The sequence below is a fragment of the Ursus arctos genome, unplaced genomic scaffold, assembly GCF_023065955.2.
Source record: "Ursus arctos isolate Adak ecotype North America unplaced genomic scaffold, UrsArc2.0 scaffold_32, whole genome shotgun sequence".
Lineage (NCBI taxonomy): Eukaryota > Metazoa > Chordata > Mammalia > Carnivora > Ursidae > Ursus > Ursus arctos.
Genome location: NW_026623008.1, coordinates 30,377,820 through 30,402,718, shown reverse-complemented (window position 1 = coordinate 30,402,718; position 24,899 = coordinate 30,377,820). Strand labels below are relative to the sequence as shown.

General features: G+C 41.0%; 2 protein-coding genes and 1 pseudogene across 11 annotated transcripts in view; 1 reads left to right on the top strand and 2 right to left on the bottom strand.

Moving 5' to 3' along the window:
- The window catches only part of ZNF684 (zinc finger protein 684), a 59,846-nt gene extending 42,926 nt beyond the window's left edge, over positions 1-16,920 (bottom strand). For 2 of the 8 annotated variants that reach the window (XM_026516554.4, XM_048221779.2), the window contains exons 1-2: positions 4,838-8,642; positions 3,165-3,217 (exon numbers count right to left, since the gene is read on the bottom strand). In XM_026516554.4, the coding sequence (XP_026372339.1) occupies positions 3,165-3,179 (15 nt within the window). In that variant the 5' untranslated portion in view covers positions 3,180-3,217; positions 4,838-8,642. Of the gene's footprint in view, positions 1-3,164; positions 3,218-3,301; positions 4,736-4,758; positions 8,643-16,832 lie in introns of those variants that run through there. The other 6 variants (XR_008956753.1, XM_026516553.4, XM_026516552.4 and 3 more) reach the window with 6 other exon arrangements.
- On the bottom strand, positions 11,787-17,634 carry EXO5 (exonuclease 5). Of its 3 annotated transcripts, none has more exons than XM_057305247.1 (2): positions 17,546-17,634; positions 11,787-13,317 (listed from the first exon to the last, which is right to left on the bottom strand). In XM_057305247.1, the coding sequence occupies exon 2, from the start codon at positions 13,295-13,297 to the stop codon at positions 12,167-12,169; it is 1,131 nt and encodes a 376-aa protein (XP_057161230.1). In that variant the 5' UTR covers positions 13,298-13,317; positions 17,546-17,634; the 3' UTR covers positions 11,787-12,166. The 3 variants fall into 3 exon arrangements, with proteins under 3 accessions (XP_057161230.1, XP_057161229.1, XP_026372336.1); XM_057305246.1 differs by lacking the exon at positions 17,546-17,634 and adding an exon at positions 16,922-17,000; XM_026516551.4 differs by lacking the exon at positions 17,546-17,634 and adding an exon at positions 16,833-16,936.
- A 3,428-nt stretch (positions 17,635-21,062) lies between these two features.
- Positions 21,063-23,693, top strand: LOC113268228 (adenylyl cyclase-associated protein 1-like; annotated as a pseudogene).
- Positions 23,694-24,899: the final 1,206 nt, after the last annotated feature.

Below are 24,899 nucleotides of genomic sequence, written 5' to 3'. Positions count from 1 at the left end.
TGGGATGGATTCCCTAATTTCTCTTTCTTCCGTCTCATTATTCGTGTATAGAAATGCAACTGATTTCTGAGCACTGATTTTGTATCCCGCCACATTACTGAATTGCTCTATAACTTCTAGTAGTTCGGGAGTGGATTCTTTTGGGTTTTCCATATAGAGTATCATGTCATCTGCGAAGAGAGACAGTTTGACTTCTTCTTTGCCGATTTGGATACCTTTGATCCCTTTTTGTTGTCTGATCGCTGTTGCAAGGACTTCTAGTACTATGTTGAATAATAGTGGCGAGAGTGGGCATCCTTGTCGTGCTCCTGATCTTAAGGGAAAGGCTTCCAGCTTTTCCCCATTGAGAATGATACTTGCTGTAGGCTTTTCATAGATGGTTTTTATGAGATTGAGGAAGGTACCCTCTATCCCTACACTCTGAAGGGTTTTAATCAGGAAAGGATGCTGTATTTTGTCAAATGCTTTTTCTGCATCAATTGAGAGAATCATATGATTTTTGAATTTTTCTTTCTGGATAAAATCTAAGACACTGATAGATTTGCGAATGTTGAACCACCCTTGCATCCCAGGGATGAATCCCACTTGGTCATGATGGATAATCCTTTTAATGTACTGTCGGATTCTATTAGCCAGGATCTTGTTGAGAATTTTGGTGTGCAGATTCATTAGGGAAATCGGTCTGTAATTCTCCTTTTTGATGGGGTCTTTGCCTGGTTTGGGGATCAAGGTAATATTGGCCACATAGAATGAGTTTGGTAGCTTTCCTAAGTATATACTCAAGAAAACTGAAAATATATGCCCACATAAAAACCTATACACAAATGTTCACAGAGAAGTATTCAGCAAAGTGAAAACAATATGAGTATCCATCAGCTGATGCACAGATGGATAAACAAAATGAGATATATCCATATAACGCAATATTGCTTGGCATACATGTAACATTGATGACCCTTGAAAACACTGTGTGAGGTAAAAGAAGCTAGTCCAAAAAAATCACATATTGTACTGTCCTAATTACATTAAATGTTCAGAAAAGGCAAATCCATAGAAACAGAAAACAAATTAGGGCTGGGAGATGGGAGGAACAGGGAATGACTGCTAAAACGGGGTTTCTTTTGAGGTAATGAAAATATTCTAAAGTTAGATAGTGGAGATGGTTTTAATGAATAGACTAAAAACCACAAAGTTGTATATACTTTAAATGGGTCAATCTGTAATATTTGAATTATGTCTCAATAAAATTATTTAAAATATGTTTCTATGTCCTTCCTTAATTCACTCATAAAATGTTTAATAAGGACCTACCAGACACTGTACTAGTGATACAAAAAAGAATAAAAGTATTACTGGTCTCAGAGATCTTACAATCTAATAGACCAACAAAGTAAATATATAACTTAGAAGGGCTATAAGGTTAACACGTCAGACTCATGTGACCATAATAAAATAGAAAATAAGGACTCTTTTTTACATGATAAAATACATCCTCTCAACCATACAGCCAAAATCTTCTTTAACTAACTTAAGCTGAAATTAAAAAGACATGTAGTTACATGTCTATCACAAAGAGATAGTTAAGACCATAGAGAACAGGAGTCAGCAAACTACAACCCATACACTGGCCTGCTGTTTTTGTAAATAAAATGTTACTGGAACATTTATACCCATTCATTTACTTCAGCTGCAAAGTCAGAGTTGAGTAGTTGCCACAGAGGCTGTATGGCCTTCAAGCCTAAAATATTTACTATCTGGCCCTTTAAAAAGTTAGGAGACTAGCTAGGGTTTGTCCCATGAACGCATAGGTATTTCAGTATTAAGAAATGTACTAGAAATTCTTTAAATTGCTGTATTAAAGAAGACAAAATATATTATCAACAGGTATTCTTAAAAACATATATGGAAAAAAGTTTCCAATTTATGAAAACAATCTTAACAAGCTAAAAAAATTTAACTTGATTAAAAACAACAAAAAACAAAACAAACAAAAAAAAACACCCAACCATCTACCAAAATACAAGAGAAAATAATGAAACACTGGAACCATTCCCATTAAAATTGGAACAAAAAAGATATTGGCTAGTAATTACATTGAAAATTATAGTTCCTAGAAGTCCTATCTATTGCAATAAGACAAGAAAAAAAACTGAAGACATACACCTTGAGCAGTAAGGAACAATGCTCCATTTGAAGAGTATATGACTGTCAACCTAAAAAAAATCTAAGAACCAATTAAAAAATTCTTGGACTTAATAAGAGTCCTGTAATTGACATAAAGTCAAATAGATAAATGCCTATTTTCCAATACACCAAAATAGCCAATTAGAAAATATAATGGAAAAAGATCCATCCCATTCTCAACAGCAACCTAAACCGTATGTAAGAATAAACATTACAAGAAAGTACAAGAATTATAATAATAAACCTATAAAAATGTAAAGAAGGACCTATAAGAAAAATTGAACGGAGAATACATTATTGAAAAGTTATGAATTCTCTACAAATCAATGTAAAAGTATACTGCAATCACAATTAAAACACATAATATACTCCATTATAGAGCCTGACAACTGATTCTAAAATTCACACAGAAGAGAAAATGCTCAAGAATACCAGGAGACTCTGGAAAAAGGTACAAGGTTTACTTATGGTTCCAGAAGAATATTAGAAAGGCTATGTACCTGAACTTACAAATTGAGTTCATATAGTGCTGCTTATTGGCACTCTGTTCTCTCCTTACTCTGGGAACCACTTTAAGAAAGTCATAGGAAATGTGTTATATTTATCACAGGGTTGTTGCTGTGAATGTTATTTCTAGCACTATCTCTATGAAAACCCATTATAAGATTTTTTTTTTCACAGAATTGAATCAGGAATATCTTCACTCATCTGAGGAATTATTTTGCTTCATCCTCACAGATAATACCAATACTTTAACTGGTTGGCTATCAATTTTCTATGATTGCTAGAAAGAAAGGTACACATATGCAGCTCAAATTTATTCCAACTATGTGCAGACCCTGTGACCTGGATATCAACTTATCAATTTTCTAAATTTCCTTTTGGACTTGATCTATTCAATCCACATTTTCCCTGTCTATACGTTTCCTTTTTATATGGATTTTTGAGAGATTTAAATGATGAATAAATGGATACCTTACCTGGAAGTTGATCATTTTCTGCAGCTCTTACACAGAGATCTATGAATGTAAAACTGGGAAAAAAGAATAGAAAGGCATGAAAAACCAGGAAGCAATGTAGAAAAGAAAAGAAGCACTATCAGAAAAGAAGGACTCACATCGCAGCTTCAATAAATGTCACCTAGTGGGAGAATGATGATTCTAGGAGACGTCAGAAAAGTCCATATTTTATAAGCACCAAACTCTACTGGTGGTTCTGTTATGAATATATGAAGGTTAGGTAAGTATGCTATACATTTCTGTCCTGCTGATCTAACAGCAAGTTGTTAATCTTTGAACCAGTGACATTTTTTTTCTCCCAAAATCTATCCTAAGAAAATAATAATAAATGAATTAAAAGACTAACTAAAAGCCTGGTCTCTGAAACTCGGTATCTCTGGAACTGTGTGCTCTGAAGCTGGGTTAAGAGAGCTCAAATTAGGTTCGGTTTTCTCTAGCAGGCTGGACCCAGGAATTTTTTTTTTAAAGCTGGAGCACCTTCAGTTTAAACTCTAAATCAATCTCTCCCCCCCTCCGGAAATACACCATTTCCTACGAGCCCAGTATTGGTTTTTAAAAATTCCAACCAGCTTTGCCTTTTAGAAAGGCTAAAATATGCAAAAGGGACTCACAGCTTTTATCTACACAGTCCTCACTGGAAGATCTGAAGATTCAACAGAGGCCCTTTCTTAAAAAGAAGACTACGAATCGAAATTTACTTAGCATTCATTGCTCAAATATTTCAGAAGGAGAATAAACCCAACTCTGTTTTTTTCACAGGATGCTATCTTGCAAAAAAAGAATAAAATTTGGAGCACAGCATAAGGAATACAGTCAATGATACTGTAATAGGCACATAAGGGGTACAGATGGTAACTACACTTGTGGTGAACATAGCATAATGTATAAACTTGTCAAATCACTAAGTTGTCCATCTGAAACTAACGTAACATTGTGTGTCAACTATACTCAAAAGAAGAAGAGGAGGACGAGGAGGAGGAGAAAGAGAAGGAAGAAAATTTGGTGAAAACTCATCTGGGTTTGAATCTCAGCTCTTCCACTTAGTAAGCTGTCAGTCTAAAGCAAATAACTTAACCTCTCTCTCAGCTTCAGTTAATTCATATGCAAAATGGAGAGAAGACTTACTTCAGATTATTGTTGTGAAAATACACTAAGAAGAGAACATAGCAGTTTCTCTAGAAATGCTTTCTTCCTAGATCCCTTTTAATATTACCTTTTGCAGGCTCTGGTAGGGCCAATGATATTCTTGTAACCAGGAAAGGTACAGCTTGATGCACATATTCCTACACAGTCATCTCTACCTACAAGAGCACGAATGCAAACTGAGCCTGCCCCAGCCCCACCCGGAATCTGGGAACCCACTGAGTGGTAGTCAGACCCTTCTCTTGCTCTCTCTCTGAACTACTCCAGAATTGGACAGGACTCATACGCCCAAACACCGAATCACCGCACGTAGGGGTTGTGAAGTTTTATCTTCGGTTGGGTAAGCCAATAAACTGGTCCTTGTCTTTCTCCCCGCCCGTCCCTTACGTCCCCAGGCTCCGCAGAGTCATACCTGCCTTTTCCCCGACACGCTCCCAAATTTGCTTCTAAGAGATCAGGTTACAGAGCTCTCCTAGAGACTCGGCTCTCACCTCCTTCGACGCAGGTTGGGAGATTACGGAATACCGGCTACCGCCCCACTGCGCGTGTGCGGAAGTAACTGACGCCCAGGTTCCCAGGTCCCTCCGCGGTGCAGGGTATTCATAGGGGACTACATTTCCCATAAGGCCTGTGGACCTCGTTTCCGGAAGGCGCCAGAAGCTTCCGCCTCTTTGCGGAGAGATTCCTGGGTTGGTTTCTCTGGGGCTTCCTTGAGAGCGGAGCTCGTTTATAAAAGGAAGGTGTATATATCATTTTCGTTAAAAAATATAAAAGACATCAGAATTTTTAAGAACTGGAAAATCTAAATCAGCGGTGTAAGATAATAATCTACCCTTAGTTCAGTTTCTTCTAGCAATGCGCCAGCTTAAGTCCCTACAAAGGAGATGAAGAGGACCCAAGAAAGAAGACGAGGAGATAATGTGTGAGACAGACTTAAAAGTAGAAGAGTTTGGATCTGCGACATCAAGGGAAGAAAATGTTTTGAGAGGTGGAGAGTGATCCACTGTGTTAAATGCTAGTGGATAATAACTAAGAACTGACCATTGGATTTAGCATTGTGGAAGCTGTTAAAACACGCCGTTTTGGTGTAGTGGTAGAAGTTTGATTAAATCTGATAAGAATCTGATAAGAGTGGGATGAAAGAATGGGAAGAGAGGAAGTGTAGAAAGCAAATACAGACAGTACTTTTAAGAAGTTTGGTTTTTTAAAGATGAGTAGAAAAAGAAAGTTGTCATTGCATATGGATTTGGGGCCCAGATTTTTTTTAAAGCTAGAAGAAATTATAGTATGTATGCTAATTAAAATGATACCGGAGAAGGGGAAATTGACAATATGAGAGACATGGGATGCAGGAAGAAAGTCCTTGAGAAAAGGGACGGAATCCAGTACACATTGGAAGGATCAGTTGTGCGTATGGACCATTAATCTATTGAAATAAAAAGGGAGCCAGAATTTATAGGTACAGAGACAGGCATACAGATTTGGTGGCGGGAGAATCAGGATGTCCTTTTCTGAGTGCTTCCGTTTTCTCAGTGAAATAGGAAGCTGGAAATGAAAATAGGGAGAAGGTATTGGAGGTTTGAGGCGAGAACGGAAATACAGTATTACATTGATTCTAATACACTTTTCATATTTCAACATCTGCGAAATTGCTTTCTTACAAATGTTGGCATGCCATAGTTTAACCGGCAGCATTTTTTTTCTTTTTTAGAGTATGCGAAATATTTATGTATTTTCTAGCCAATGGCATCTGAGATTCTAATGATAGTTATTTAGGAATGTGGGAGAGTGAATGGATTAAGGAAATATAGTACTATTGCTCAGTAGCAATAAGAGCCCACTTGATATTAGTAGCCATTGATTTTACTGGCATTTTCAATGTCATAAAAACATATTTTTATATCTCATCTTTTAAAAACATCCTTTTGGGGCGCCTGGGTGGCTCAGTCAGTTAAGTGTCTGACTCTTAATCTCAGCTCAGGTCTTGATCTCAGGGTCATGAGTTCAAGCCCAGTGTTGGGCTCCACACTGGGTGGGCATGGAGTCTACGTAAAAAAAAAAAAAAAAAAAATCCGTTCTTGATCTGTACCCCACTTGAGCAATTGCACCATTTCCTAACTTTCCTTCATAGAAAAATTTTTCTTAAGAGTTGTTTTTTCTTGCTGCCTATATTTTCTCTCACCTCCAATTCTCTCTGCAGTCCACTCTAATGGCTTCTTGACTCTGCTCTCTTGAAACTGATCTTGTAAAGTTACCAATAAAATTCCAATTCTGTCCTCATTATATTTGACCTCAACAGCATTCAACATAATTAAAACACTTTCTTATTTTGGTTTCTAGAACATCTCAAAAAAGCTAGTTTCTCCCATTTCACTAAGACTACTTCTGTATTTCCTTTACTAAAACTCTTCCTCTGTTCCACCTCCAAATGTCTGAATACTCAAGGGTTTGACCTTGGGACTTTTCTTTCTGAAATTTTCCTCTAAATGATCTCATTTGGTCCCATGACTTTAAATACCATTTACTTGATGATGACTGAAAAATCTTTATCTCCAGCTTTCACCTCTCCCCTGAAGAGCAGACCCTTAATTCCTTACACCTACCTGAAATCTCCCCTTAAATATCTAAAAGTCACCTCAAACTTCACATGTCCAAACTGATTAATTCCTGCCTACTCCCATCCCCCAATCTAGCACTTCTAGTTCAATAAATACACCATCACCACCTCATTACTCAAGCAAAAATTTAGGAGCCATCCTTGATTTCTCTTATTCCTTTTCCTTTCTTTCTCTCATTGTATATATTCTATGAAAGCACAGGTTTTTGTTTTGCGATATTGTAACTTATAATAAGAAATATATATTTCCTCTTCATCCCCATTTCTAGCTCAGAGCTCCTAAAACTCTTCAAATTTCCTAAGTGATAATGGCGTCTTTTGTTATATTAATGAAGTGACTTTTGGACTGTTACCTAAGGATGGGGTTGAAGCAGTTGAAGAAAAGCACAAAAATTTTCTCAGTATTGAAAGAAAATGATGAGAATAAAATAATGAGAAAAATTAGGAGATACAGGAAGTATATATAATAGAAATACATGCAACAGTTTCCAGAAAGAGAAAATAGAACAGAGAAGCAATAACCCAGAGAAGCAATAAATAGTTGAAAACATTTTTAACCGAAGTATTTTCTTTCTTATATTTTAATGTATTTTACAATGAGCATGTATTATTTAATATGGTGGGAAAATCTATCATAGAGGAAATTAAAAGACATGCAATAAACTGGCTTTTAAGAACATTTTAAAGGATTAAAATCCTCATTAAAAATGGGCAGTGAATATAAGCAATTTTTAGGGGAAATACGAATTATCAATAAATAACAGATACTCAGCTTCCCAGCTTATTGAATAGTGCAATTTAAAACAATACCAAATTGGGGTGCCTGGGTGGCTCAGTTGAGCATCTGCCTTTGGCTCAGATCATGATCCCAGGGTCCTGAGATCGATCCCTGTGTCTCGCTCCCTACTCGGTGGGGAGCCTGCTTCTCTCCCTCTGCCCCTCCCCAACTCGCTCTCACTCTAAAATAAATCTTTTTAAAAAAAAGAATTATAATACGAGTGTTAGGAAGAACATACATGTTTATGTACTTTTCTGGAAAATAATTTGAGTTAACTCAAATTATTATGATGATAATAACAATAAGTATAGAAGACCTTTGCTTTGGGGTTCCTAGAGTCTAAAGGTATATTTCTGCAGGGCAATCTGGATCCAGGTGTATTTTAAATGTGCACATCTCCTATCCCAAAATGTCTAGGCCTAAGAAAAAGAGGGAGAAAATCAGAAAAATATTTGCAGTATCAATGTACATAGACTGTGTACATTTATGTGTCTGTATCTATTGTTGTATATGCCTATTGAGAAGGGACAGTTAAGTGATGAATATTATACCCATACGATGAAATACTATATTATCCAGCTACTGATATACTAATATGAAAATATGCACATGATAAAACTTGACTTGAACAAGCATGTCACAGAGGATTTTTTTGTGTCTAATTACATACACCCCACTACATACCTATTTGTTTTATATGTAAATATATATTGATATAGCCATAAAAACATCTTGAAGAACCTTATCAACTTCTTTTTTTTTTAAAGATTTTATTTATTTATTCAACAGAGATAGAGACAGCCAGCGAGAGAGGGAACACAAGCAGGGGGAGTGGGAGAGGAAGAAGCAGGCTCATAGCAGAGGAGCCTGATGTGGGGCTCGATCCCGTAACACCGGGATCACGCCCGAGCCGAAGGCAGACGCCCAACCGCTGTGCCACCCAGGCGCCCCAAGAAGAACCTTTTCAACTTCTTATCAATGGTTATTTTGGGGTTGATTACTAGGTGTGTATATGAGAGCAACTTTTACCTTCTACTTTATATATTATTATAGTGTTTATAGTAGGAGAAGATAGGAAGTAACCTAAGAGTGTGTGTGTGTGCGTGTGTATATATACATACATACATACATACAGGCCTGGTTAAACAACGGTGTATCTTTACAACGTAACCCTTTGCAGCTGCTAAAAGAAAGGAGGTAAACTATAAATTCTAACGTGAAACAACTCCAAAAAAAATTGATAAGCAAGGTGTCTTGATGTAAGAAAATATATCTTAAATAAGACACGAAAAGCACTAATAGGGCATTGAAACATTAAAATCTTGTTCATCAAAAGACACCATAATAAAGTAAAAAGACAAGCCACAGATTGGAAAAAGATACTCTCAATAAAGATATCCAATGAACATTGTGGTTATTAGAGTCCTTAATGAAGGAGAGTGGAAGTGAAGCTCAGGGGAATTGGAGAAACAGGCTAAGATGATGATTCTTAGCTTACTTTTGCCCCACACTCAGATTCTGCTTAAGGGGTCTAATCAGTATTTCTAGGATACTGAACTGGAATTCAATAAAGCTCATCTTTCACTTCATCCAGATTGTCAGTGCTCGGAGCCTCCTTCTTTTCCCATGTCAACAGGACCTCTCTGCGTTTTCTGCTTCTACATTTGAGGGGCTGACAACCATACGACCTGGTGGACTGATATCACTACAGTATTTCCAAACAGATACTGAGGGACAATTTACACTCTCTGCCCTCCCTTGCAGCTAGCTATGACCAAGTGGCCAAGTTTTGGCCAGTGGGATGTATCTGGAAACAGTGGTGCAAATTTCAAAAGTGTCTCCAACATGATGCCCTTTTCTTTCAGCCTTCTGCTGAGTATGTATGGGTGACTGGAACCTGGGCAGCTGTTTTGGACTATGAAGTAGGAAGATACCTGTTGATGTCAGAGAAACAAGAGAGAAGGAATCTGGGTTCCTGACACCATGGAGTGCTACATCAGACCTAGACTATATTTAGAGTTCTCTGTCATAAGCGAAATAAATTTCTATTTTGTTTAACCACTATTGTTTTGGCAATTTCTACTATAAACAGTTGAATCTAGTCCTAATTAAAATAGTCAACCCAGGGGCACCTGGGTGGCTCAGTTGTTAAGCATCTGCCTTCGGCTCAGGGCGTGATCCCGGAGTCCTGGGATTGAGCCCCGCATCAGGCTCCCTGCTCCGCTGGGAGCCTGCTTCTTCCTCTCCCATTCCCCCCGCTTGTGTTCCCTCTCTCGCTGGCTGTCTCTCTCTGTCAAATAAGTAAATAAAATCTTTAAAAGAAAAAAAAAAAAGTCAACCCATTCTCTGGCCCAGGAAGCGAATTTTTTAAAAATCAAGAAACAGCTTTGTTATGATGTCTCTTTTCATTTACCCACTCACTGAACCAATATCCAAGAGGTCCATAATTTGGAGTACAGATACCTTTAGGCAGAATTTCCAAGGGAGAGATAACATTATTAGCCATATGGAGGCTGCAAACCAGGGAAGCATTTGCTGTAGAGAACAGCATCAATGATTCTGGGATATCCCTACAAATGTCTCAACTTATCTTGTGAGAAACCATAAAGCGATGACAAGGAGATGTTAACTTAAAATAAGGATTTGAGAGCACAGGATATTACTGAATTACAGAACTACTGAATCCTGACAAGGTCATTGTCTGAAACCAACTGATTTTTCTTTTCCCTCTTTCTAAAGTTTCTAGTATAATGAAGATGATGCCAGCAGAACTCTGAGCAAGTTGTTTTCTTGAAGGCCATTAATACTGTTTATCCTATAAAGTCCAGTTTACTTACTATGTCCCCAGTTTGATTCCAAACTTCCTAGGGCCTTGAATAACATACAGTGTAGGAGGCTTAACAACAGCAAGAAATACTTTACAGAATAATGGTTAAGAGCATAAGCACTGCAGTCAGATATATCTAGGCTGGAGTCTCCCACTTTCAAACTGTAGGATCTTGGGCAAGTTTTAGAAGCCTTCTAAGCCTCAATTCCCTCACCAGGAATAATAATGGATATATAGATTTAATCATAAAAGTGCTTAGCACGATGCCTGGCACATATCACTCATTCAGTAAATGAGAAAGAGTTGTTATCATAAGATTCCTATTGTCCATAAGAAAAGTTAAATGTGTAGCTCAGAACATCTCCAGAGGTAATCTACTATAAGAAGTGTCCAGGTTTTACCAGTTCATGTAGAACATGGAGTCACATTAACAATATTCACCATGTTCTGCTGGTTCTTGACCTTCTAGTTCATATGGAAACCCCCACCCCTGCCAACTCTTCTCCCCCCTCCATCTACTTATGCAAATTCTCCAGTAGTGTCTGCATAAACAAGCCTTCTCCTTTCAGGTGATATCGGTTTCGTTCTTTCCTCTGGCCTCTTTGGGTGATGTTTGAGTTAAGGGCTCCTTCGCCTTCTAAAATGAGATTCCTCTCCACTATCTTCACATTTTCCTTAAAATGTTTTTAATTTTGTTGGTTCTCCCTTTACAAAAAGGGCACCATACTGTATGTAACCTTTGGGGACTTATCTTTTCACTTAATATTGTGCTAAGATTCACCCATGTTGTTGCACGTCATTGTGGCTCATTTCTTTTGGCTGCCATACATCATCCACAGTCTTCTGGATACCTTCCAGGTTTAGGTTTTGCTATTGTGAAAGTACTACAAAGTATACTCCTGTTCATATGTGTAAGAGCTTCTCTTGGCCTATCCCTAGGAGGGGTATTGTAAGGTATGAATGTTACGTGTTACTTCATACATTTTTTATGTCTAATGTTTTCATTTCTTATGATCTCCTACTCGGGCTTCATTTTCCCTTATTTCTTTGAGCATATTTATCATTTTAAATTCTTGGAGTGCTCATTCCACTAATTCTCCTTCAGAAATATGTTTATGCTATGTACTTGAAGGCTTGGAATAATATACACACAACTATTTCTAGTGGTCATCTTTGAAGGATTGAGATTATGAAAAAAAAACATCAGTTCCACTGACCTGGACAGCACTTCACTTTATTATAGGAAATGTAGAAAGCCTTGACTAAGAAAAAATGGGGAAGAGACTTAAGAGAAACTTCAAAGTCTTCTTAGGAAAGCAATGATTGCTGAAGGACACCTTTTGCTCCGGCCATGATGAGCAACTGTCTTCTTGGCAATTCACAGCAAAGTTCCAGAGACCATCTAATCCCAGATTCCTCCCACTCACCCCTGAACCTAGGTCATGATTTGAGTGGTTAGAATTTGAGGAAATACGAAAAGAACTAAAATGAGAACACTCTCCAGGAAGGCCAAGCTCAAAGACTGGTCCTCTTTTATTCTGCTGAGGACATTAGGAGCAGGAAGGAGCAAAGTTCCTGAAGAAGGTGTCCCGTTCTGCTCATTTCACTTTTTTGGTTTGCGGCTCTAGAGTGCAGCTGGGCATCCCACCGCCCTTCCTCCACTCACAGATATCTGCATAGTTACATGTCCGGCACTTCCAAGCCTCCTCCACATCAACCCCTTGAGGCTCCCGGTGGCCCATCCAGTAGGCCATATAGTGCTGCACTTTGCCTTTCACCTCCTTCTCTTCAAAGGCCACAGTCTCTGTGCCCAGCACAGTGGCAGTCTCTTGGTGGATATATTCAATCCTCAGGATATCAATAACTGGGAGGTCAGACAGTGTTAGAGACAAGAAGACTAGCTCCATGAGGTCACCCAAGGACTTCACAGAGAAGCCTCCCTGCCGGGCATGCCTCAGCACTGAAGGTCCCAGTGGCTTGTCTGGACATAATTTTGTGTGGTGGATTAGGCTAGCGCTGGTCACTTTTCCTTGAACCATGGCATCAAAGATATATTTGTATAGGCTGACTTGAAAGCGGTCTTTTTTTTTCTGGGCTTCCAGAGGGAGCATAGGGCGCCTGCGTGTCTTGAGTTCAGCCAGTTCCAGCTCCCCCTTGGCTGTATAGCACAGCTCATCAATTACTCCAACGAGCAGCACACCCTCCACTTCTCCAAACACTGGAAACTCTCTGGTGCGTCCTTCTGACTGCAAGACAGGAATCATTGATAATATATTCAGAAACTTAACTGCCCAAGCGTCTTCTTTGGTAGTGATGGGGATAGTCACAAGATCATGAACTTCTAGTTCTCTAGCTAGGTGGATGCTGGCACCAGTGTCCAAAACATTTGCCTTCTCAGGAGCCAAGAAACCAGGAAGCTCCTTCTCATATACCATGTGCTGTTCACACCAGTCTTGAGCAGACAGGTCAGTAACATACAAATATTTAAGATGGAATCGCTCCATAGGTGGTGAGACATCCAATCTTCTTTTCCACTTTGGTAAGTTTATGAGCTTGCCATCCTTCCCAGGGAGTTCAGAAGAAGGGCCAGGCTTGCTAAGTGAAGCACTTGACTCTTGAGTATCTTCCAGGTCCAGATACTCTAGAAACTCTGAGTCACTCAAGTCTGAGAACCCTGAGGCCTCTGCTGACACCTCTTCTGCTGACACCTCTTCCCCAGTCTCTGCCATGGTACAAAGCCCTGCATATACTGTGAAAGAAATGTGTTACCCAAATAAAAAATTTCTCCAAAGCACTGTCAAATTCTAATAAGGTTAAAAGAATCATGACTATTTACAATCTTTAAAGAAGCCTATCTATTTTTTTAATTTAAATTCCATTAACCAACATATAGTACATCATTAGTTTCAGATGTAGTGCTCAATAATAGAATCCTATCTATTTATGACCAATTAGTAATGTAACAGAGTTGCCTTGGCCTCAACTTCTTCCTTTAAAAGGAGATTTGAGGTTTGCCTTTTCTGTTTCAAAATTCTACTGACTGGGGACATTATTTCATTATTTTAAGTGAGTATAGATCTTTGTAAATGTTGGAGCAATGCTGGTAAAACCACGTCCACTTCTATGATTCCTTCAATACAAAGTCCTTGACTAGGAAAACAAAACTCAATTACAAACTGTTCCTTGAGAAAAATCAGCTCCATAATGACTGGGGTTTTTTTAATGTTTTTTATTATATTATGTTAGTCACCATACAGTACATCCCCGGTTTCCGATGTAAAGTTCGATGGTTCATTAGTTGCGTATAACACCCAGTGCACCATGCAATACGTGCCCTCCTTACTACCCATCACCGGTCTATCCCATTCCCCCACCCCCTCCCCTCTGAGGCCCTCAGTTTGTTTCTCATAGTCCATAGTCTCTCATGTTTCATTCCCCCAAAGAAAGGGGGGTAATCATAATGACTGTTTTTAAACGCAGCTCTCAGGAATACAGTACAGCAAAATTCAAAGACGAACTATAGATAAATACAAATAGATCTGCTCACCCACAAATTAATGGCATGAAGTAATGAGAGAGGATGTTCACAGCAACATGTGGAAATCAGCTGCTTTTTATATTTGAGATACATCAAGGAAATGGCAAGGAGGAAAAGTTCCCGGTGGGGTCTACTTTACCCTTACAGACTTTATAAATTACCCTCTGAACATTACAGAAATTGGTGTTCCCCACTAAGTTTATTTTTTCCTTCCACAAGAAATTAGCTTATGATGGAAAATATCTGTCACTAAGCACTATAAAATATCACTGTATTTGCTATAATAGTGACTATTTTATTGTGCAGTTATTGAGTGCTAGACACCAAGCCAAGTGCTTCACATGCAATACCTCACTACTCTACTGCGGGACAGGGACTCTCTTTAAAATTTTTTACTGCAAGAAATTTCACATATACAGAGAAATAGAACAATGAACACTTATATACATACCATGTAGATAAATAACTGCTGACATGTTGCTGTATTTGCATCTTTCAAGTGCGCATTTTTTTGGCTATTTTATTTTGGCTATTTTAAAGTAAATTATAGATATCATAACATTTCGGGTATAAATGCTTCAGCATACATTTCTAGATAAGGACATTCTCCTACATTAACTACAATATTGTTATCACATCTAACAAAATTAATAATTCCCTAATACTACCATCCACACTCAAATTTCCCCAACTGCCCTAAAATGTCTTGGATAGCTTTTCTTTAAACCAGGAAACAAAGACCACACATTATGTTTGATTTGCTTTGTCTCTCAAACATTTTTAATCCTGAGAAACTAGGCAAATTATCTTGTAAAGATACTCTTTTTAAGCCTTCTTCCTAACCTCACATATCTAGTCTAGCATAGAGACAAGACAAAACAAAAGAAAGTATGACCAGTCCACCAGTATTCGACTTTGAGTGCCAGGAAAACAATCTGATACAGAATTTAAACTGATTGAGGTAATAATGAGCCAAGTTTTCTCTTTGCTAACCTAATAAGCAATGAATAAATTGAATGCACCAACTCCCATATTAAAAGCTTAAGAATTGATACCTTGAAAACGGTATTAATATAGTTATGGTTGTACTTAACTCATTTTTAAATAGTCTAAATGTCCTTAATGAAAGAAAACATACACATAGCTGGAAGGAAAGTTATTTACAATGAACAAAAGTAATCCAATGTGGAGACTTCTGCTTATAACCCATAAAGTTATTGCTTTATAGGATACTTTAATAGTAATAAAACACAGAAGCTACACATTTGTACAAGTGTCTTAAATTATAAATGTGCCTTAGATGATGACAGTTTCAAAATGAGTAATGTTAGTTAGACTATGAAGTCCCTGAGAGTTGGAGAGATCTTTACCCTCTGTCAAGAAACTGAAGTTAAACGGCAATTAACATGTACATTTGGGGTGTTTCCGAACACCCCCCCCCAGTGGGAGGGCACTAAATCCAAATCAACTGCCTTGAAAATATTTTTTTTTCAAATATTTAGACCTGCGCTGTCCAATATGTAGCCATCAGCCACATGTGGCTATTTAAATAAACTAAAATTAAAAATAATTTTTAAACTCAATTTCTCTGTTGCATGAGGCACATTTCAAGGGCTCACTAGCTTACATGTGGCTAGTGGGTACTACATCATAAGGCAGAGATACAGAACATTTCCCTGACCACAGAAAGTTCTATTGGACAGTACTGTTTTAGATTAATGCATGTGTATTAACTCCCAAAAAGAGTAAGCTCCTGAAAGGTAAGGACTTTGCACTTGTTTTACATACTGAGAACAGGGTAAACTTGAACAGGTTAAGTGAAATGTTTTGTAGAGAAGACACAAAAAGGGGGCATTCTCTATAGAATTATTCATCTAAAAGAAGAAAACAATACACTGGTGATGGACAATTTAGATTCAGATGTGTTGCCTGGACTTTCCTATGCAGAAAAAAGCCAGGCAAGAGCACGATGCAGTGCATGCACTGTGTCCTTAATGCAAGTTTGTATCTTTCTGACACGAGATGATTTTACATGGCACAAAGGTCAACATTTTTAGACATAGCTCAATATAAAACTATTAGAGTTTCCAACAAATGTACAATTTCATAGAGAGTGTTTCTTAGGACAAATATGTAATTTAAATAAATGAAAGTTAAAAATTTAAACTATGAAAATAACAACACAGGTAGTACATAGGAATGACAACAATTATTAGGTGGTAAGTGAAGGAAATGAAATGTTCAGGAAATATCAGCAATACCAGTATCAAGAGTCTGGGGTCCTATGGATCTAGATTCCAAACCTTATCGTACCTAGGTCAGTAGTATTTAGTAAGATTCTACTTGCATTATGAGTACTCCTGGGCAAGTGTTTCCTTTTCCTGAAGTTACTGACTTAGAGTGCCCCTTCCAACCCTACTCAGCTACTCAAAATAATGATAAAACATTATATACATACTAACATTCAACAAATGTGGATCTCCTTCCCCTTCCCACGGAAGAGTCAGATTCCCTCTGACAAATGAGATTAACCTTTAGGAGAAAGGAAACTTTTACTCCCCTGGGACTTGGCTGATCTTTCTCCTCACCAGGAAGAGCAGAATGCTAAAATGACACGGCTAGGGGAGAAGAAAGGAGCCCTGAAAAACCAGGTCTCCACTTAAGAATCCAGATTAGCAACTCTGCGCTGTGCTGTGGTAGCACGGGGCCTGTTGGTCCTTTCTCACCTGCCCAGTCTCTCACATTGCGGCATTTCCTCCTCTCTGATCCACTCGGCACAAGCTGTTGCCCATCCCTGATGCTAGGTAATGCTTGCCTCTCTCCTGGATCAAATTCTCCATGACTTCGTTTCCCCCACAATCCGGATGTAGTTACTTAATCCAATCTTTGCTCCCTGCAAGCAAAAGAGTCAAAAATAACCAAAGTCTCCCAGGAGCTCCAAGATCGGTTCCCTTTCCCAGCCCCAAACCTCAGCCCAGGTGCGCAGCAGGGACCTCAGGTGAGAGGCTTTTCTTCTCGGATGGGTTCCTGCTGCCTGTGGGACTGCCAGGACCTTCACCCTCAACATCCTGACTTGTATGGCGCAGCCCAGACTTGTGGGCTCCGAGGGCGCTTGCCCTCAGCTGGGACCGTTCCAAGAGACCCAAACCACTGCCGACGGCCCAGGAATTCCACGTCTGCCCTCAAGTTTACTGAGCACTCCCTATAACGTCTTGGAGGAATCGGAAATGACAGCGAGGGGTCGGCCTCGGGAAGGGGTCCCAGTGGACCTCCGCGAAAGGCCCAGAAACCACAGGAGCCTGTCCTGCGAAGGCAGCCACGACAAGCCGCTGCCCGTGCTGCTCCCAGCCAGAGACCGCAGCGACAGCGGGGACAGACCCCTGCGCTCCACACCGCAGCCCCTCAACTCCCCACCCCAATCCGCCGGCCTTGCCCTCACCTTAGCTACTCCTCCGAACCCCGGCTCAGGGGCTCCAAACTCCTCTTCCCGGTTCCACCGAGGCCTCGGAGCCGCTCCCGGACTCTGCCCCGGACCAGCACGAGAAGCTTGAGCAGAGAGCTCTCGGCGGCGTGGCTGCCCCGGCCCCAGGTGGAACGCACACCCAGAATGCTCAGCGGCCGCCCGAGACCCGCCCCCTCCCAGAGGCCTCCGCGGCGTCTCCTGGTCCTCCCGAGGCCCCGGCCGGATCGGCCGCCCTCTCGCGGCAGGGCGAGCAGGCTGCTAAGGTGAGGGGCCACCTGGGGGCAGGCAGTCCCTGCGCGCCGCTGGTTGTCCGTGTGGCGTAATTCGGGACGGAACTGCGCTGTCACTCACCCGGAAGCTCTCACTGCGGCGGGGCTGGCGGCTACCTCCAAGCCAGGGGCCGGGAGAGGTGTGGGCGCGTCCCTCCCCCCGTGCACCGGCCTCTGTCCGTTCGTGCGGCGGTCTTGGCTTTGTCTCTCCTGGTTTCCGCGCCACCTCTGCTCCTCGCGCCAGCCTTCCCAGCGGAGAACAACCACGAGCTCCCTTTGCAAAGATGCCGGTGCCTGGCCTTTAACCTTTGTAACCTTTATAACACAGCTATATTCTGAAATAGAAAATAAAAGTAAATATTAAGTGTTGAAAAGATACGTCATCGTTAGATCAAAAATAGAAAAGTGACAGGTCCTTTCCAAATACACTCCCATGCCCCCTTCCTGAGGAAACACGCTAGCCTGACTTTTAGGACAGTCATTTCCTTGCTTTTCTTTGCAGTTTTATCACATATGGGAAACTTCATTTACAATAAAGGTGGCATCACATAGCAACGGAGAAAAGATGGTCTTTTCAATGAAGGTTCTGTGACGATAGGGTATCCTTATGAAAAAAATATATGAAATGAGACCGCTTACCTTCCTCACAAAAATCAATTCCAGAAGTATTAAAGTCCTCAACGTGAAAAGATAAACTAGAAAGCTTTTACAATATAATATTGTTTGGACTTCAAAATAGGCAAAGATTTCTTAAAACAGAGAATACTAGAAAGGACAGTTGGGGAAATTAAATGGGACTTGTATATTAGATAATAGTATCTAACAATTTTAAGGGCCCTGGGTGTGATAATGATTTTGTGGTTGTGTAGGAAAACGTCCTTGATCTTAGAAATAGGAAAGTTGAGGACAATCTTTTTAATCAAGTGAAACGAGTAGGCATTGCTGGGTTGAAACTGGAGACAGTTTCTGCCTCCTCCCCAGTATAATCTTCTGTAGCCAAAATGTAACTTCCAAAGTCAGGAAAGCCTCTCCTCAACCCTTTCACACATGGACCTAACTTCAAATGAAGTTGTCAGTGCAAGGTATGCTGCTGGGGGGAGTGAAGCAGAAGAGATTCCCAAGACAGTAGGACCATGTTCCCCAAACCTTTCATTCTCAACACCGTGGGACTCGAATTTTAGAAAGCGACGCCCTTTCCCCAAAAAGCTATCCCAAGAGGTGTAGGCATTTGAGGCCCATTCATATACAAAACTCATTGATACCGTTCATCCTTCTCCAGGGATATCTGTATCCGTGGAAATGCTGTTAGGCACAAATGATCTGTTTGCCTCGCTTTCCATCTTTTCCTCCTTCCTCTTTCAGAACATGGGGTTTGTCCCTCTAACATGGCACCGATTACAGTCTACCATATAAGAGCCTGTATGATAAAAGTGTTTCTCTGTATGATTACTCTCTAGAGCTACACCGTCCAATGAAGTAACCCTAGCCACATGTGGCGCTCTTGAACACTGGAAATGTGGCTAGCCCAAAAAGATCTACTCTAACTACAAAATACTAGATTTTGAAGACTTAGTACCAAAAGAAAAAAAAAGGAATGAAAATAACACATAATTTTTTATATTGATTACATGTTGAAATTATAATATTTTGGGTATACTGGGTCAAATGAATATATTTTAAAATTAATTTTACTTATTTTTGTTGTATTAATGTAGCTTCCAGAAAATTTTAATTACCTATGGTTCACATTTGTATTGTGGCTCACATTATATTTCTCTTGGACAGTGCTGTTCTAGGGCATCAGAGCCTAAGGGCAGGGAATTTATTTTGCTCATTTGTGTTCCTCACAGTTTCTAGAACAATTATTAACATAATTTTTACATGCTCAAGAGAAGCCCATTGACAGTATTCTGCATTTGAAAATCTTTTCTTCCACATATTAAGATCAGCCTCTCTTTAGCCAATCACCTATTTCTGGTAATTGAAAAAGGCATTGCTTGCTTAGGGAGAGCCAAAGGAGATGGAAGAGGTTGAGGGAGGTGGTAAGAGCTAAGGATGTCAGACTGTGCTAAGGATGTAAGACTGAGGGATGCTTATTCTAAAAACAGGCAGCTTCAGATGTAGGACATTTGAAGCCTTGAATCAATTAGGGCTTATTCATTTATAAGAGATTGAAAACCCAGGGTTCAACCTTCAGGTGAGGCTTGATCAAGGGATCAAGTAGTGTGACCAGAATTGAGTTTTCTGTCTCTATTACTTGGATCTTCTGTGTTTGCTCCATTTCTAAGCAGCCTCCTTCCTTTTCCACTGCCAGTAACTTCCAGGAATATAGCCTTCCAGATTTGTGTCTAATGGCAAAAAAAAGGAAGTCTATTTCCCTAATACCTCAAAGATAAATCCAAAAATTGTCCCCTTGACCCTGACTAATCAAACTGGGGTTATAAGCTTGCCTTAGCCAGAGTCTTCCAGAAAACAAGGCCTCGAGCAAAGACTAGATTTTTTTCCTTTTTCTTTTTGCAAGTGCAAACCCATATAGTAGCAAGGATAAGAAAAGGAAGTAAAGCAAGCAACAACTTGAAGCAAATTGAAGTGGTGTGCTATTGTGTGGCTATGGCTTCATGTTGACCCCATGGTCTCACACCCTGATTCCAGAGTAATATTATAAAATCAAAACTTCATGTTGTCAGTCTTTGATTTTAAAAATACTGTAAGATAAGGTCTATCTCTTTATTTAGTAAATTCAGCCAAAAATTCAGGTGTTCATTCCAAGAAGGCATAAATTGTGTGTAGTATTTCCTGATGATGTGACACAAATTTAATCTGGGAGGGTAGGTAGGAGCTAACTGAACAAAGAAATTAGGCAGAAGGAAGAAAAATAGCGCTGTTGAGGACCAGAAACCATGAAATATATTGTATGGAATATTTACAGACTATAAGATCTTTATGACTGGAGCAAAGTATGCTTGAGGGGAAATTTGGGAGCCATTACCAGAAAAATAGGTAATACTCTATGCCAAGTATGTTCTGTCTTAAGAATACAGAAGATGACGTTTACCTTCAAGTTATGAGAACCCACTGGGGGGTTTTAAGCAATGTGATTCAATTAATTAGATTAAGTTTGATGAAATGTGTGTTTTGGAATGATCACTTTAGCAGCAGTGGGGGGGATGGAAAGATCAGTCCAAGTCCGGAGGTGAGGCAGAAGTCTGAGCAGGTGGTATATTATGGCTGACATGCAAAATCTGGTAGAAAGACGGGACAGGGCAGAGGGCCGCCTGGAGGCAGCATCCCATGCCTCTGACATGCACTGTGGGTATGGAGACAGTGCTCCGAGAGCAAGAGCCACACCACATGTGCAAGCATTTGACTCACTACTTGCTGGTCTTATGACAGAGCACCTGCAGATCAGTAAAGACATTGGGGGAGATGTGTGGAAACACGCCAGATGGTCCACACGGGTCTGAAGTTGGAGCAAGCTCTCTTGGTTACAGCCCCTCAGTGCCAGCAGGCAGTAGGCTTTATAAGCTTTCCGATTTGTTGGCACCCATCTCAGAGCAGATCCAAGAAGTGGTAACCTTCCGGGCAAACCGAGGCAGCAAGTTGTTCCATCACGTGTCAGCTGTCAGTGAAAGTATCCAGGCCCTGGGTTGGGTGGCTGTGGCTCCCAAGCCTGGTCCCTATGTGAAAGAAATGAATGATGCTGCCATGTTTTATACAAACTTAGTCCTCAAGGAGTACAGAGATGTTGATGAGAAGCATGTGGACTGGGTCAAAGCTTACTTGAGTGTATGGACAGAGCTACAGGCTTACATTAAGGACTTCTGTCCCACCGGACTGGCCTGAACCAAAAGAGAGCCTGTGGCAGAACAGAGTGGATTGCCATCTGGCCCCTCTGCTGGATCAGGTCCCCCACCTCCCCCACCAGACTGACCCTACTCACCAAGTCCCCACCATTCAGGCTCAGATGAGTCTACTCCCCACTCAGCACTATTCGCACAGATTAATCTGGGGGAGAGCACCTGAACATGTATCTGATGACGTGAAGACTCACAAGAACCCCACTCTGAAGGCGCAGAGTGGTCCAGTACGAAGTGGCCCCAAACCGTTCTCTGCTCCTAAACCAGGAGTCAGCCCATCCCCCAAACCAACCATGAAGAGGGAGCCAGCTGTGCTTGAACTGGAGGGCAAGAAGTGGCGAGTGGAAAGTCAGGAGAATGTTCCCACCTGATGACTGATGACTTGGAGCTGAAACAGGTGGCTTACATATACAAGTGTGTCAACACGACATTGCAAATCAAGGGTAAAATTAAGTCCATTAGAGTACATAACTGTGAGAAACTCGGTCTGGTGTTTGATGACATGGTGGGCATTGTGGAGATAATCAATCGTAGGGATGTCAAGGTTTGGGTAATTGGTAAAGTGCCAACCATTTTCATCAACAAAACAGATGGCTGCCACGTTTACCTGAGCAAGAATTCCCTGGATTGCAAGATAGTTGCTGCCAAACCTTCTTCTTTTTAAAAAGATTTATTTATTCTAGAAAGAGAAGAGGAGAGAATGGGGGGGGGGGAGAGAGACAGAAAGAGAGAGAGCGAGAGAGCAGGGGATTGGGGCAGAGGGAAAAGCAAACTCCCCGCTGAGCAGGGAGCCTGATGCCGGGCTTGATCTCAGGACCCTGGGATCATGACCTGAGCCCAAGGCAAATGCTTAACTGACTGAGCCACCCAGGCGCCCCAGTGCCAAATCTTCTGAGATGAATGTCGTCATTCCTACAGAAGGCGGTGACTTTAATGAATTCCCAGTCCCTGAGCAGTTCAAGACCCTATGGAATGGGCAGAAGTTGGTCACCACAGTGACAGAAATTGCTGGATAAGCGAAGTGCCACTGGCTTCTTTGCCCTCTCCCTCACACCATGGGATAAATCTGTATCAAGACGGTTCTTTGCTAGATTTCCTCTACCTTTCTGCTCTTAAACTGCTTCTCTGCTTTGAGAAGCACAGCTACCTGCCTTCACTGAAATATACCTCAGGCTGAGATTTGGGGCGGGAGCGCAGGTCAGTTGATCTTCTGCGGGAAGGTGCGGCTTTTCCCTCCCGGCTCCACCACACCGCCAGTCCGTCCTTAAGGAGCCGCCCACCAGGACTGGCGTGTTCTAGCTTTCAGCCTTTGGGGGCCATGGGACCAACAGTCTTTTGGGAAGAATAAAGCAGTCCCCAGGGATTAACAGATCAGAATGTTCCCACAAGTTCATCTTTTTCTAACAATGAGCATGAAGGTAGCAGAGGCTGGTGTGATTCTAGCTGGTTCTTCTAACCAAACTAATTTTTCTCTGTGGACAAGTGAGGCAGGGGTTGCACCGGACCAAAGGCTGACGCTTGGCCAGCTAGCATTCCAAGCAAAATGGTTTCCTCTAAGCGTTCCTTTTATTCTGCATCCTGTCCTGGGTCGGCCTGAGCCTGAGAGTAAGTTCTCCTGCGTCAGCCGCTCTGGCAGCGCCCTGCACCCAGGCCAGTTAAAGGAGTCTTGGCCCCTTCCTTTCACTGGGATCCCTGCCCAGCACCTTCCTACAGAGACAACTTAAACAAGAAAAAAAAAGAAAAGAAAACACACCATTCCAAGGAATCTGGAATTCCTTCCTCCTTCCGTGCTAGGTGCCTGCCCTCCACCTTCACTGCCTCCTTTGCCCTGTCGTGCTCAACTGCTTTGGTTTCTGTCCGGGCACCTGAACAAAGGACTAAAATCTCCACTGCAGCCTGGTTTTGGGTCTTATTAAGAATCTCGCACAGCACTGCTAATGTAAATGACAGTTTTTCTCTCTAGGACACTTACCAAAATATGCAACATTTTTAGGGGGAAGAGAGACTGTCTTGTGACTTCTACCTATTTCCTGAGGCCTGTAGAAATAAACCTTTATGTACCTAAAATTATGCAGAAAATAGAATCAAATTAATACCAAACTTGAAAAAAAGAGATGAGTCCAGATATAGCACAGCCAGTTGGAACCCTAATTAAGCAGTTAGGATGTGCTAACAGCCTAATTAAAGAACTGACAATGGGAATGGAGAGGAAGGTAGTAAAGAGATCCCAAGTAGAATATACAGGACTTAGTGGCTGAGGGAGGCGATGGATGAGGAGGAAGTGTAAACTGGAGAATTGCATGGAGGGCGGTACCACTCACTGGATTGAGGGTACAGAGTTTATTGAAAAGATTATGAGTTGAGTTTTGGATACTTTGAGGTGACTATGGGATACCCAAATGGGGATATTCAGTAGGACATTGAATAGAATGTTTTGGAGTTCAGGAGAGATTCCTAAGATATAGATATAGGTTTAAAAAGAGTTAGACATGGGGCGCCTGGGTGGCACAGCGGTTAAGCGTCTGCCTTCGGCTCAGGGCCTGATCCCGGCGTTGTGGGATCCAGCCCCACATCAGGCTCCTCCGCTGGGAGCCTGCTTCTTCCTCTCCCACTCCCCCTGCTTGTGTTCCCCCTCTCGCTGCCTGTTTCTCTCTCTGTCAAATAAATGAATAAAATCTTAAAAAATAAAAAAATAAAAAGAGTTAGACAAAATGTGTAGCTTGAGAAAAGAACATGCCTAAGGACACAGCCCCACGGAAGAGCATTTACGTGACCAGCGGAGGGAGAAGTGCCTGTAAGATAACCAGAATGAAGAAACAGGCAATAATAGGCTAAACCAATGGATAGGCTCTAAAGTTATTAAGACCTCCTGAAGCAGTAGCAGATCTAAGAAATAAAACTTAGAATGGCAAACAACAGCTTTGAGTAGCCATTTAGGGCAGGTGTTTGGAAAGCTAGACTAAACCTGGAGAAAAAATGTTTAAAAACACAACTCAAGTAAAGGACATGAATAATTAAAGGAGACTCTCCATTTGTCTATAAAGTGAGGAGTTGTTTGTTTTTTGGGTGTTGTTGTTGTTGTTGTTTTATTTTGTCAGAAAGAGAGAGGGCATAAGCAGGGGGAGCGGCAGGCAGAGGGAGGAGCAGACTCCCAGCTGAGCAAGGAGCCCGATGAGGCACCTGATCCCAGGACCCTGGGACCAT